At 37.4% G+C, this 14,394-nt stretch overlaps 1 protein-coding gene across 1 annotated transcript in view; it reads left to right on the top strand.

Annotated features, from left to right (window-relative positions):
• The window catches only part of LOC108534858 (round spermatid basic protein 1-like protein), a 30,967-nt gene extending 22,687 nt beyond the window's left edge, over nucleotides 1-8,280 (top strand). Inside the window, 3 exon segments of the mRNA XM_017880413.1 lie at nucleotides 2,482-2,649; nucleotides 6,946-7,054; nucleotides 7,142-8,280. Coding sequence (XP_017735902.1) covers nucleotides 2,482-2,649; nucleotides 6,946-7,054; nucleotides 7,142-7,780 — 916 coding nt within the window. The 3' untranslated portion in view covers nucleotides 7,781-8,280.
• The last annotated feature ends 6,114 nt before the right edge of the window (nucleotides 8,281-14,394 follow it).

The following is a 14,394-nucleotide window of genomic DNA, read 5'->3' on the forward strand; positions in this document are numbered from 1 at the left end:
TTTCTTAAAAAAAAAAAAAAAAAAAAAAAAGGCAAAATAGTTAAAGTTTTAAAAAATGTCTTGATCTGGATGGATATTCATGACTCTTGAAAACAGCCAAATGTAGTATAATGTATCTAGTATGATTTTGTCTTTATCCAAAGAAATAACAAAATTCTCCTATGTGGGATTGTGTATTTATGTGAGCACAGAGAAAAGTGTGGAGAAAATGTACATTTGTACATTAGGGTAACATCAATTGGAACGGATGGAGATGATGCTGGGAGAGATTATAGCCTTTTGTTTTTTTTGTTTTTGAGACTGAGCCTTGCTCTGTCACCAGGCTAGAGTGCAGTGGCACAGTCTAGCCTCACTGCAACCTCCACGTCCCGGGTTCAAGAGATTCTCCTGCCTCAGCTTCCCGAGTAGCTGGGACTACAGGCACGTGCCACCACACCCAGCTAATTCTTGTATTTTTAGTAGAGATGGGGTTTCACCATGTTGGCCAGGATGGTCTTGATCTCTTGACCTCATGATCCTCCCGCCTCAGCCTCCCAAAGTGCACAGGTGTGAGCCACTGCGCCCGTCCTGATTATAGCTTTTTCTTTAGATACCTAAAGGTGGTTTTACTGGTTACAGTGATTACTAAGTTAAAACGAAAATGGGGAAAAAGTCATTGAGTAAACTCTGGGTTGCATGATGGCAGGGACTTTATTGGGTTTGTTACTAATGTGTCTGTAACACCTAAAAACAGTGTCTGGTGCTTAATATTTATTGGATGAATAAAATTTTACAGGTTAATTTATAAGTTAGTAGTAAATGGTAAAATTGATGTGTTCCTCAATGATTCTTTTTTTTTTTTTTTTTTTTTTTGAGGCGGAGTCTAGCTCTGTCACCCAGGCTGGAGTGCAGTGGTATAATCTCAGCTCACTGCAACCTCTGCCTCCATGGTTCAAGTGATTCTCCTGCTTCAGCTTCCTGAGTAGCTGGGATTATAGGCGTGCACCACCATACCCTGCTCATTTTTGTATTTTTAATAGAGACAGGATTTTGCTGTTTTGGCCAGGCTGGTCTCAAACTCTTAACCTCAGGTGATCCACCCGCCTCGGCCTCCCAAAGTGCTAGGATTACAAGCGTGAGCCACTGTGCCCGGCCTCCTCAGTGCTTCTTAATTTTTTTTTTTTTTTGAATGTATGGATCATTTTGAGAATCTGAAAGTCTTTTCTCAGAACAATACAGATAAATACAAACTTTTAGATGTAATTTAAAGGGGTTCACCACTACCTTGAGGAACTTCCATTCACCTCAGGGTATACAAGCCACGGTATATGCAATAATAGTTTAACAAAAACAGTGTCAGGCATTGTGCCAAGTGCTATATAGTCTTAATTCATTAGAATGTGGTATTTATGCAACTAAATTTGTGGGTTTGAGAACCTGTTAGGTTTCCAGAGGAAGCAACACCATCTGGCATTCTGACACATGTAGAACGTTAATCACAAAGAGCCAAAAAAAAAAAAAAATTATTATGTGTATGTGTAATAAGACTGTAAGGCAGGGGTGCACACAGAGTAGTTAAATAATAGAGATTAAGGGTGGGAAAGTAGAGAACCAGTAAGGAAGAGTGATCCCTGGGAAGACAGACAAGGATGAGAGGAGACAATTATGGGGGTAATACAGAGTTGCATCTGGAAGAAACAAAAACTATAGAGGAAGATACATAAAATGATGAATCTCAGCCAGAGAAATTCTTCTTACCCTTTCCTTGCTTACAGCAAAACTGGAGAGGTTTCAGCAATGAGTGAGGCTAAGTAGGCAGCAACTTCTGTATGCATATGCATTCTAGAAGGAAAGTGGTGGAGGACAGGGCCAATGGGAAATGGCTGTCTTCCAAGACAGAGCTAAGGTTTTCCTTTCTACCTGCAATAAACCATGCATGTTTTGTGGAAGCACTTATTGCTGGGTGTTTTATTGCTAAATCTATTTCTTTGATCCTTCCCTCACTAGACAGACTATAAACTCCCACGAGAGTAGGGTCCTCTTCTGTCTTATTTGCTATTGTCTCATTCACTGGCCCCAGTTCCTAGATAGTACCTAGCACATAGTATGTGTCTTATTAATATTGAATTAATGCATTTTTAAAAGTTACCTGTTTGTTTCAGATACCTATCTATCTGTCTTGTGTTACCCAAGAGATATGAGTGGGGGCATGGTACCAAAGCCCCAGGTAAAGATTCTGTGTATAGGGAAACTTAGGTAAACAACACCATTTGTAATTTAATTTTTTATCCTTGTATTTCCTTACAACTGTTACTTTTGTGAAGGTATATTAGAAAAATGAGGGTATTGTATGTGTGTTTTTGTTTGTTCTTGTTTTCATTTTAAAGATAGAATTTGATTTGAGAGCAGATTTAATATCTTGTCTGAATTATGTGATTATTGAATGTTTGATGGCAATTAAGTATCACTATATAAATGTAATTTTCTTTTTTAAAAAAACAGAACTACCAATGAAATAAAAAATCTTCAGTACCTACCTCGAACAAGTGAGCCCCGTGAGATGCTCTTTGAAGACAGGACAAGAGCTCATGCAGATCATATAGGACAAGGTTTTGAACGACAGACTACAGCTGCTGTTGGAGTGCTGAAGGCTGTGCACTGTGGAGAGTGGTATGTAAAACTACTGCTATTTTAATCAAGTAATTTCTTGGCTTCTACAATTTTTCTTGGAAAATCTTAGTAACTCCTCCTTACTGTGAGAAAAAAGTTTCATTTTTTACCTGTATTTGGATATCTTAATTGTATAATTGTACTAAAGATTTTAAATTGCTAGAATCTGGCTGGGCAGGGTGGCTCACACCTGTAATCCCAGCACTTTGGGAGACCGAGGTGGGTGGATCACGAAGTCAGGAGATCAAGACCAGCCTGGCCAATATGGTGAAACCCTGTCTCTACTACAAATAAAAAAATTAGCCAGGCATGGTGGTGCACGCCTGTAGTCCCAGCTACTCGGGAGGCTGACGCAGGAGAAACGCTTGAACCCAGGAGGCTGAGGGTGCAGTGAGCCGAGATCGCGCCACTGCACTCCAGCCTGAGTGACAGAGCAAGACTCTGTCTCAAACAAAAACAAAAACAAATAAATTGGCAGAATCTAGGTTTAAACATTTGGGTTAACTGAAATAATTAATTTCATGTTCTAAGTGACATAGATGTGAAAAGAATTAAGGTAAAAGGAAAACTAAGGCTTACCTGGTGCATACGGTATGCCAGTTTACAAATGTCATTTAATTTAATTTTTCTCAACTACGTTTTGCTCCGTATTTATCACATAAGGAAACTGAGGCTCAGGGCTGTCAAATAATTTTTTTTTTACAGTCATATAGTTAGTAAATGGTACGGCAGAGACTGATTTCAATCTGATTCCATACTCTTCTGTTTTCTCTTCCTCCTGCTTTTTTGTACCCTTTCTGAGGTTTGGTTTCTCTTTATTATGTATTTGCTTTTCCATATTCTTTTTTTTCCAGCTTTGCTTGCAAGTTTCACTTTGAATATTTTGATAGATTAAAAAATGGATTATTCTTTTTAATATACTTGAGATGTCATCTCATACATTGTTACTTTCCATTTATTAAATTGATAAAACATATAAAGCAAAGTTACTGTAATTTTGCGGCTGGGTGTGATGGCTCACGCCTGTAATTCCAGCACTTTGGGAGGCCAAGGCGGGTGGATCACCTAAGGTCAGGAGTTCGAGACCAGCCTGGACAACATGGTGAAACCTCATCTCTATTAAAAATACGAAAATTAGCTGGGGCCAGCCATAGTGGTTCACACCTGTAATCCCAGCACTTTGGGAGGCTGAGGTGGGGAGATCACGAGGTCAGGAGTTCAAGACCAGCTTGACCAACATGGCGAAACCCCATCTCTGCTAAAAATACACATACACACACACACAAATTAGGCGGGCATGGTGGCACGTGCCTGTAATCCCAGCTACTGAGGAGGCTGAGGCAGGAGAATTGCTTGAACCCAGGAGGCAGAGGGTGCAGTGAGCCGAGATGGTGCCACTGTACTTCAGCCTGGGCGACGAGCAAAACTCCGTCCCGCCACCAAAAAAAAATAATTTTGCTTGCTTAGATTTTTGTTTTCCAAAATCGAGTATTGTTTGGGTATGAAATGTGAGTTGGAATATGCTATTTTGCTTATTAGAACAATTTAAATTCCCCCCCACCCCCCAAGAGACAGGGCCTCACTCTGTTGCCCAGGCTATAGTTCAGTGGTGCTGTCATGGCTCACAGCAGCCTTGACCTCTTAGGCTGAAGCAGGCCTCCTGCCTCAGCCTCCTGAGTAGCTAGGACTACAGCCACATACCACCACATCTATAAATTAAGAACAATTAAGTCAACTTTGTTGATAGTGAATGTGGTTCACGTCTTTTATAGTCTCACTTATTTTTGTCTACTTGTTAATTTGCAACTTTAATACTGGATTTGTCTGTTTTCCTGTCAGTTTTCTAGTTTTGCTCTAGTTTTCTTTTGTGACAGTTTTATCAAGCCACGATCACATACCATACAATTCACCCATTTAAAGTGTACATACAGTTGAATAGTTTTTAGTATATTCACAGAGTTGTGCAACCACCACCAAAATGATAGAGCATATGATAGAACATTTTCATCACCTCACAAAGGAACCACACCCTTTAGCCATCACCTCCCCAATTCTCCATCCTCCATCCTCCATCCTCCCAGCCCTAGGCAAGTGCTAATTTACTTTCTGTCTGTAGGTATATGTCTGTTCTTAACATCTAATATAAATGGAATCACATAACGTGGTCTTTTGTGATTAGCTTCTTTCACTTAGCATAGTGTTTTGAAGGTTGTTCCATATAGTTTGAAGCTGTGTTCTTAGGCAAGTACACATTTAGAATTGTTATTCTTGATAAATTGACCTATTTTTTCATTATAAACTGCCCTTTTTATCCTTGGTAATATTCCTTGTCTTGAAACTTTGTTAATACAGCCCATTCAGCCTTCTTACGATTTGTATTTACATGCTGTATCTTTTCCCATTCTTTTTCTTTTAACTTACCTTATGTCTATATTATTGTTACATGTAGATAGATACATAGTTGAGTCTTACTTTTTTTAACCCAGTGACAATCTCTGTCCTTTAATTGGAGTATTTAGATTATTTATATTTAATAGAAATATTAGTAAATTTGGTTTTAAATTTACCTTCTTGCTTTTTCCAATTTGCTTCTTTATTCCTTTTTTACCCCTTTTCTTGTCATTTTTAAGCATTCCATTTTACCTCCATGATTTGGTTAGTAGCTTATAGCACTGTGGTTTTTTTTTTTCTTTTTTTTTTTAAATTTCATTGTTGTCAACTTACCACAATCTACCTTCAAATAATATTAGACTTCTTTATGTTATGTGTAAGAATCTTTCAATAGTATACTTCCAGTTATTCCCTCCCCCTCACATTTCTGGCCTTTGTGCTAATTGTCTTGTATTTTACTTTACATATGCTATAAACCCCACAATGTATGTTATTACTTTTTTGCTTTAAAGAATCATTTCTAAAGATATTTCTTTAAATGAGAATAAAACCTCTTCCATATTTATCGTTAGGTGTGCTATACATTCCTTTTCATAGATCTACATTTTCATTTAAGTATTATTTTCCTTCAGCCTGAAGAAATTCCTTTAGCAGTCTTTGTTATGCTGGTTTTCCGGTGACAGATTCTCTTAGCTTTTGTTTATTTGAACATGTTTTTATTTCACATTTTAAGAGGATATTTTGGTGGGTATAGAATTCTAGATTAACTTTTTCTTTTAGTACTTTAAAAGTAGTCCATTCTCTTCAGGCTTGCATTGTCTTTGATAAGAAGTCTATGATCATTCTTATCCTTCTTTCTCTGTATATAATGTATTACATGATTCTCAGATTTTCTTTTTTATCACTGGTTTTTAGAAATTTAGTTATAGGGCCGGGCGCGGTGGCTCAAGCCTGTAATCCCAGCACTTTGGGAGGCCGAGACGGGTGGATCACGAGGTCAGGAGATCGAGACCATCCTGGCGAACATGGTGAAACCCCGTCTCTACTAAAAAAATACAAAAAACTAGCCGGGCGAGGTGGCGGGCGCCTGTAGTCCCAGCTACTCGGGAGGCTGAGGCAGGAGAATGACGTAAACCCGGGAGGCGGAGCTTGCAGTGAGCTGAGATCCGGCCACTGCACTCCAGCCCGGGCTACAGAGCAAGACTCCATCTCCAAAAAAAAAAAAAAAAAAAAAAAAAGAAATTTAGTTATGATTTGCCTTCATATGATTTTTTTTAATGTTGTTTGGAATTTTATTCCAAAATCCATTTTTTAGCATCTCTGTAAAAATGTATTTATATATTCCTAATTAATTGAAGAATTTGAGAATTTTTTAGAATTATATTTAAAGGCACGAGTAACCTCAGCAAACACCAAGTTTATTATATTGGTACTTTTCTAATGAAATCTCTTAATTTATAAAGTTACTTAAGAGTTTTATGCATCAGTATAGTTACATGTATCTTCTATGGAAAGAAAATACTCCCTTTTCCTCATATTTACTTCTAATTTTTATGTAGTATTTTTAACTTTAGCACTTATATGTGTGAAGCATTAATCTTACTCTTCAAATAGAACACTTAATTTTCTTGGTTTATATAATTTACCAATTCAGATCATTTCAATTTTCCAAACTCTTGTGACAAATATTTATGCAAAATGAAGTCAGTTTTTAATCTCTGTCTAGGTTGACAGTCATGGTGTTGGCCCTTTCTTTAAATATGTGAAATGGCTTTCCAATTAACAGTTTATTTGTAAGACAGTACTATAGTATTGACCAGAAACCATTTTTGCTTTGAGTTTAATAAGAACTCAAGAGAGAGAAACATTTATGGCAGATTGTTGTTATCTCATTTTCTTTTTTAGGCCTGATCAACCCCGTATAACCAAAGATGTAATTTGTTTTCATGCTGAAGATTTCTTAGAAGTAGTTCAACGAATGCAGTTAGATTTACATGAACCTCCACTGTCCCAGGTATTTTTAATACACTTACTGTCTTACACTTACTGGTTTAATTTTTATTATGAAGAGTCTTATTTGTATTGTTTTATTATTTTTTAGTGTGTCCAATGGGTTGATGATGCAAAACTGAATCAACTGAGGAGGGAAGGCATTCGCTATGCCAGGATTCAGCTCTATGATAATGACATTTATTTTATTCCAAGGAATGTTGTTCATCAGTTCAAGACAGTTTCAGCTGTATGCAGTTTAGCATGGCACATTCGGCTCAAATTATATCACTCAGAGGAGGACACTTCTCAGAATACAGCTACTCATGAAACAGGCACATCATCAGATTCCACATCATCTGTTCTTGGACCTGACACTGACAACATGATTTGTGCTGTAAGCAAAGCCTCCTTGGATTCTGTTTTTTCAGATAAACTTCATTCTAAATATGAATTACAGCAGATTAAACATGAACCTATTGCATCTGTAAGAATCAAGGAAGAACCTGTGAATGTTAATATTCCTGAAAAGACTAGAGCACTGAATAATATGGATGGCAAGAATGTTAAAGCAAAATTGGATCATGTTCAATTTACAGAATTTAAGATTGATGTGGATTCTAAATTTGAAAATAGCAACAGAGATTTAAAGGAAGAATTGTGCCCTGGAAATCTAAGTCTTGTTGATATAAGGCAACACAGTTCAGCACATTCAAATCAAGATAAAAAAGACGATGACATTTTGTGCTAAATTTGCATATAGCATCTAAAATCCTTTTTTAAAAAAATTTAATAATGTAATAAAGATTCATGAATTCTGAAAGCAAGCCAAGGACTTGCTCCTGTATCTGTTACAAAACATTGTTTATGTAGCTTTGTAACATTCCTCAGTGCCTGTCCATAACTGTGAAGTATTAAGCACTTAGGGCCAGATGCACTGTAAACATTGCAGGTTTAAACATAAAGGAGTCTTTTAAAAAAAAAATCATTTACGTTGGAATTTTAGGTTTTAGAATAGAGCTGACATTAACATATATATAAATATATATATATTTTGTAATGTGAGCCAGAATTCTTTTCAACAATTTAAAGCTTTTCCATAGAGCTTATTTATATCCTTTTTTTTCATTTTAAATGTGTCAGCACTGTAGTGTAAATAGCTTTTAAAATATCTTTTTAGTGTGATTTATACTGAAATGTGAGCCACTTAATAAAGGTTCATATTAATAAATATGTTTTCTGTGGAGTCTGCAAAGACAAACTGACAATTCATTTAAGTCATTTGTTTGATATGATTCTCTGCTGGTATATCCATTTAGTGTGGTATTGGAGTGCAAATGTACATAAGTCAAATCTAGTACATATTTAAATTCCCCACGCTGTGCTGGCTGTTTTTTTTTTTTTGGTATGGAGTCTCATTCTGTCACCAGGCTGGAGTGCAGTAGCGCGATCTTGGCTCACTGCAACCTCTGCCTCTCAGGTTCAAGTGATTCTCCTGCCTCAGCCTCCCGAGTAGCTGGGACTACAGGCACGTGCCACCACACCCAGCTAATTTTTTTATTTTTAATAGAGATGGGGTTTCATCATGTTGGCCAGGATCATCTTGATCTCTTGACCTTGTGATCTGCCCGCCTTGGCCTCCCAAAGTGCTGGGATTGCAGGCATGAGCCACAGCGCCTAGCCTGTGCAGGCATTTTTAACAACCAAGACTCAGTTAAGAAAGTGTGCATCTGTGTGTGTGTGAATGTATATATGTATATCATATTTGCAGAATTTTCTTAAATTGCTGAATTAAGATGAATATGTAAAATTCCTTAGCCCTTCTCTCCGGAATACATTGAAAAATTTTTATATTAAACTATTAAGAAAGCGGTGTAGGTAATAGAAACAGTTTTAGAAAGTTGGGAGAAACAAGGTATGTTAATGATAACAAAGCCTTCTAACTAATGAAGTTACGTGGCCAGATTACATAGCCTACCATAGATTTTTTTTGTTATATATGGAATGATAGGTATAGAGAATTTTCTTACTAATAAGTACCTTTACTAAGTAATAGCTGAGTATAAAATCTTTAGTTACAGAAAGCTTAATTGTGAGCAATTAAAATCCTTTTACATTTTTCTTGCAGAATGGGAGAAAAATACGGCAAATACAAAACTGTAAAATAAGGGCAATGACAATGACTCAACTGCCATGTACAGAGATGTAACTAACAAAATAGTTTGTGGTACCTCATCTCTCTCAGGATCCCCTCCTTACCCTAGCAAGGCAAACAACTTGGAATACTTCCTTTTCAAAAGAAGTTCTAGACATTAAATTGAGGTAGGAGACAGATTGCCAGTGCCTAACTAAAGATGAGTAAAACAGACTCTTTAATGATAGACTCACTATTTGACACTGCTTCCACTATTGTAATTAAAAGTCAGACAGAAGTCTTTGATGTATGTGTTGCTGTAAGAAACTTTGCTCATTGCAGATCTATTTTGTTTGTTTTTGGTATTATTCTGGGCGCATATTTTGGTTGATGACTTTCAGTTGGGGTTCTTTGTGCTGCCTTTTGGGTTACTGTTGGTATTTCCATCTATAGTACCCATCAAAACTGCTCATATTTCTGGTTAGGGTGAAGCCATTTAGGAAGAAGCATTTTACCAGAACAAATAAAAGTTAATTGCAGCAATGATGTCAGTTCTGGCCCCTAGATTAATAAAAGGACAGGCAAATATCATAGGAAATCTTCATGGTTTGTAGGAAATCAGTGTTTGCAACATAGGAAGTTTCATGGGATAGGGAAGGTATAAATCAAGATAGTAAGGGTTTTGTTTTATATGTCATTGTCTTACCGTGCTCCCCACCTATTTAATCTTCTGTTTTAACCTAAATTTATGGATTTGCACCTACCTTTTTGAGTGACAAAAGTTCTTAACAAACCAGTATTGAGAAATAAGAAGGGATGTGATTAAAATGGTTTTGTTTCTCTTTAAAGTTGAAGAACGATATATTTAACAAGAGATGTGTTTTATTTCCAATTTTCCAGTAGCATATATGTAGATGCATTGAGGTCATACTGTGAGAAAATGTCTTTAGGGTATCCCTCCAAAATATGAGCCTTAAACTTTTTAACTTAAAGGAAGGCATATCTAATAATAACCATAGTGGTTGCTTTTAGGTATAGTTTCCAATATAACCTATAGTCAGACTTACCTATAATATGAAAATTAAATTGTTTTAAAATGCATACATCGGCCAGGCATGGTGGCTCACGCCTGTAATCCCAGCACTTTGGGAGGTCGAGGCGGGCGGATCACAAGGTCAGGAGTTTGAGACCAGTCTGGCCAACATGGTGAAACCCTGTCTCTACTAAAAATACAAAAAAAATTAGCTGGGCCTGGTGGCATGTGCCTGTAATCCCATCTACTCGGGAGGCTGAGGCAGGGGAATTGCTTGAACCAGGGAGGTGGAGGTTGCAGTGAGCCACGATTGCGCCACTGACCTCCAGCCTGGGCAACAGAATGAGACTCCGTCTCCAAAAAAATAAAAAATAATAAAAAAAAATTAAAAAATTAAAAAAGCATACATCTCTGAAGGTAAAGTATAAATCAGTGGGCTCAAGATTTGCAGGTATAGCCTCGTTATTGCCTTCAATAATGCTTACGTTCCTTGTCTTACGGGTTATAATTTTCAAATCCTCTTCAGATACAATCTGAGAACTTGTTGACTACCTTTGTTACATTTAAAAATTTTTCTATTTTAATATTGCATTATATTAATGGTTTTATAGTTAGTACATTCCAGTTCTTTATCTGAAGAATATTGCTTTTATTTCCAGTTTCTTGGACCAGAACAATAAACTACGTAAGACATAGTTTCTATATGGTCATATACTATATAGAATAAATAATTGTTATGTAAATTATTAAATGGGTATACAGACCTTTACATAAAAACTAAGGTACCTCAGTGGAATCTGCTATAGTGCTTTCCCCTCTCCACTCCTCCATTTTGTTTATAACCTTTTAGCTATCTAAATAATACATATTCCATACTCAGGTTAGCTGGTTAGCTAGCAAAAGAATTAACATTTGTGATATTTACTTGCAAACTTTACTGAAGCCATATTCATTATCTTCTTTGTCACCAAGGCTGTTGACCTTAAATAAACATTAAGTTGATCTTGCACAACACTGTATATGTGTGTGTGCATGTGCCTGTTTCTGTGTACATTTGTGGGAAATAATTATGTTTGTTTCCACATGTATTCATTTTTAATCCATTCTGTAACTTTTCTGGGGGGGTGGTCATTGAGGGTAGGGAAGGTTTTATATTTTAAGTTGTCTTTAAGGTATTTCATTAGTGTTCCTGAGTGTAAAACAGTTTTTTCCCAAATACTTATGGCAGATAAGAGCATTTTTGTAAATAATAAATTAGCACCATTTGGATAGATTTGCATTCAGTTATTTTTTGGACAGGTTCATTGTCATGTAAAGCAAATATCTCAAAATTTATTTTACATTTAGCAAAGGTGCAAGATTGTTTTTGGAGTTTGAGAGATACTTTCCTTGTCTTCCATCTTTCAATAAATATTAAAATTGATAACCACAATCTTTTTACTTTTGTAATTATTTTCTTAAAATTGACATTTTAATCTTGTCAACTTTAAAAGTTCTTTTCTGTCTTCAATAGAAACCATAAAATCTTGAATTGACTCCACTTTGAAAATCTTTTTTTACCCTTAAAGCTAACTCTCAAAAGTTGACTTACGCCAACAGAGACAGATATTGAGGATTATCTTAAAAAGGTCACTAAACTAGGTATGGGTGCTGGGAATGGTACGATAAATACCTCTCTTGTCCCACTAGACGTAACGATTGGGAAGACAAAAGTGCCATTCTTTTCAAAATACTTTTAGGCTGCTAAAACATGATGGGTTTTAGGTGTGGTAGAATAGATCTTACTCTTTCTCTTACTTGATGTAACTACATTTATATGTAAACACAATTTTACTGGTTTTAGACTGCATTGCCTGTTTTATGAAAGAGTTATGTTTGAGGTTTGGCACTGACAGCACACTTCAGATATGATAATTAAGGGGACAACTCAGGAGAGCTTGTAAGTCCTTTTGTCTTCTATCCTGGCTTTTCTTTTCTTTCTGTAACCCAGTACATACTACAGATGGAAATCATTGCTTTTTAGAACGTCAAGCGCACACAGCCTAAAAACAAAGCTGTCTTTTCCTTGTAGCTTTATGGGTGTTGTATAGCAGTCATATCTCTGCTGAGAGCAGGGAAGGGAGGGGAAAACATCTGCATTTCAGGTTATCTTCCCTTCCAGCTCTTCTTGGACTTCAGACCCAATCAGGGAATATGAATGAGCTGAGAACAAAATATGGGCTGGGTGAGTAGAATTTATGTTAACTAGAAATTAAAATTTGTAACTTGTATGTTTAATTACCGTGAACTGCCTACCAAGAACTGCACTGTGAACTTGTGAGAACTCTGGATCATTCTGTACATTTTGAAATTTAGAACTTACGCATCTATGTTGTTAGAATGTTAAATCTACACTTTTCTGTAAAGTTCACTGCTACTTAAGACTACTAAGTGTGCAGAGTCAGAGGCAAATCAGTATTATAGTCGCACAGCCTGGCCAACATGGCAAAACCCCGTCTCTACTAAAAATATAAAACTTAGCCGGGCATGGTGACACACACCTGTAATCCCAGCTACTCAGGAGGCTGAGGCAGGAGAATCACTTGAACCCGGGAGGCGGAGGTTGCAGTGAGCCGAGATCGTGCCATTGCACTCCAGCATGGGTGACAGAGCAAGACTCAGTCTCAAAACAAACATCAAACAATATTATAGTCACAAATGTTGTGTAATAGAGAGTTGAGAAACTTCTTTGGACAGACAGTTTGATCCCCCTGCCCCGCCAACCCAAAGTTTTTTCTTGAAATTTTGTCAGCTAAGCCAGATTTTTACCTGCCTCTACCTCAAATCTGTTGTTTTAAAAAATACCTTTATCTTTAAGTCTGGCTTTTGTGAATGCTCTTGTTCCGTCTTTCTTCCTAAGTTCTTGGGAATTTCTGTCTGCCTTCACTTCCTCATCTTACATTTATTCCTCATTTCACTACAGTTTCATTTAAATCCTCACATGTATGTTGAAATGGTTTTCTCAAAGGTTACCTTTTGACTGCCAAATCCAGTGGCTGCACTTCTTTTTCTTTTGAGACGGAGTCTCTGTTGCTCAGGCTGGAGTGCAGTGGCATGATCCCGGCTCACTGCAAGCTCTGCCTCTCGGGTTCATGCCATTCTCCTGCCTCAGCCTCCCGAGTAGCTGGGACTACAGGCGCCCTCCACCACGCCCAGGTAATTTTTTGTATTTGTAGCAGAGACACAGTTTCACCGTGTTAGCCAGGATGGGCTCGATCTCCTGACCTCATGATTCGCCCACCTCGGCCTCCCAAAGTGCTGGGATTACAGATGTGAGCCACTGCTTCTGGCCCTGCTGCACTTCTTAGTATTTCTGTTTGACCCTTGCAGCACTATCATTTTACTCCTAAAACTCTTTATGACCTGTTCTTTTCATGTTGTGTTTGTTTCTTTGGAAGGATTCTTTTGCCTGTCTGCCACTATTTAAGGCAGTCTCCATGGTCTTTCCTTTAGGCCTCTACAGTCTGTCCCTGAGCTACCTTCATGATCCCACAACTTCAGTCAGCCTGGTTTTTCACTTTAGTTCTAATGATCCATATGGTCAAATCTAAATTCTTTTTTGCCTTGCCCTCAAGCATTAGCTGTTTCTTTCCTCCCAATTTGGTTATTGTCATCACTTCCTTCATAATCACCTTAATTTGATTTTTCTCTTTTCCTGTGTCCTTTTGTTTTGTTTTGTTTTGTTTTTTGAGACAGAGTCTCTGTTGCCCAGGCTAGAGTGCAGTGACATGGTCTTGGCTCACCGCAACCCCTGCCTCCTGGGTTAAAGTGATTCTTGTGCCTCAGCCTCCTGAGTGGCTGAGATTACAGGTGTGCACCACCACACCCCACTAATTTTTGTATTTTTAGTAGAGATGGGGTTTTGCCATATTGGCCAGGCTGGTCTGGAACTCCTGACCTCAAGTGATCCTGCCTCAGCCTCCCCAAGTGTCGAGATTACAGGTGTAAGCCACCGTACCTGATTCCTGTGTCCAATTTGTTATGAGATTGAGTCAACCCCAGAAGTACTTAACAATTCATCTGTTGCTCTTGTCACATCACAGTCATAATAGATGTTCATCTCACCTGGACTCAAAATACCCTAAAGTGTTCTAGTCCTGTGCCCTTTCCCTCTTTATTCCATTCCATTCTTTGTGTTACCAACAGATTAACCTTTCTA

Source organism: Rhinopithecus bieti, unplaced genomic scaffold (assembly GCF_001698545.2).
Source record: "Rhinopithecus bieti isolate Rb0 unplaced genomic scaffold, ASM169854v2 scaffold_11291, whole genome shotgun sequence".
Taxonomy (NCBI): domain Eukaryota; kingdom Metazoa; phylum Chordata; class Mammalia; order Primates; family Cercopithecidae; genus Rhinopithecus; species Rhinopithecus bieti.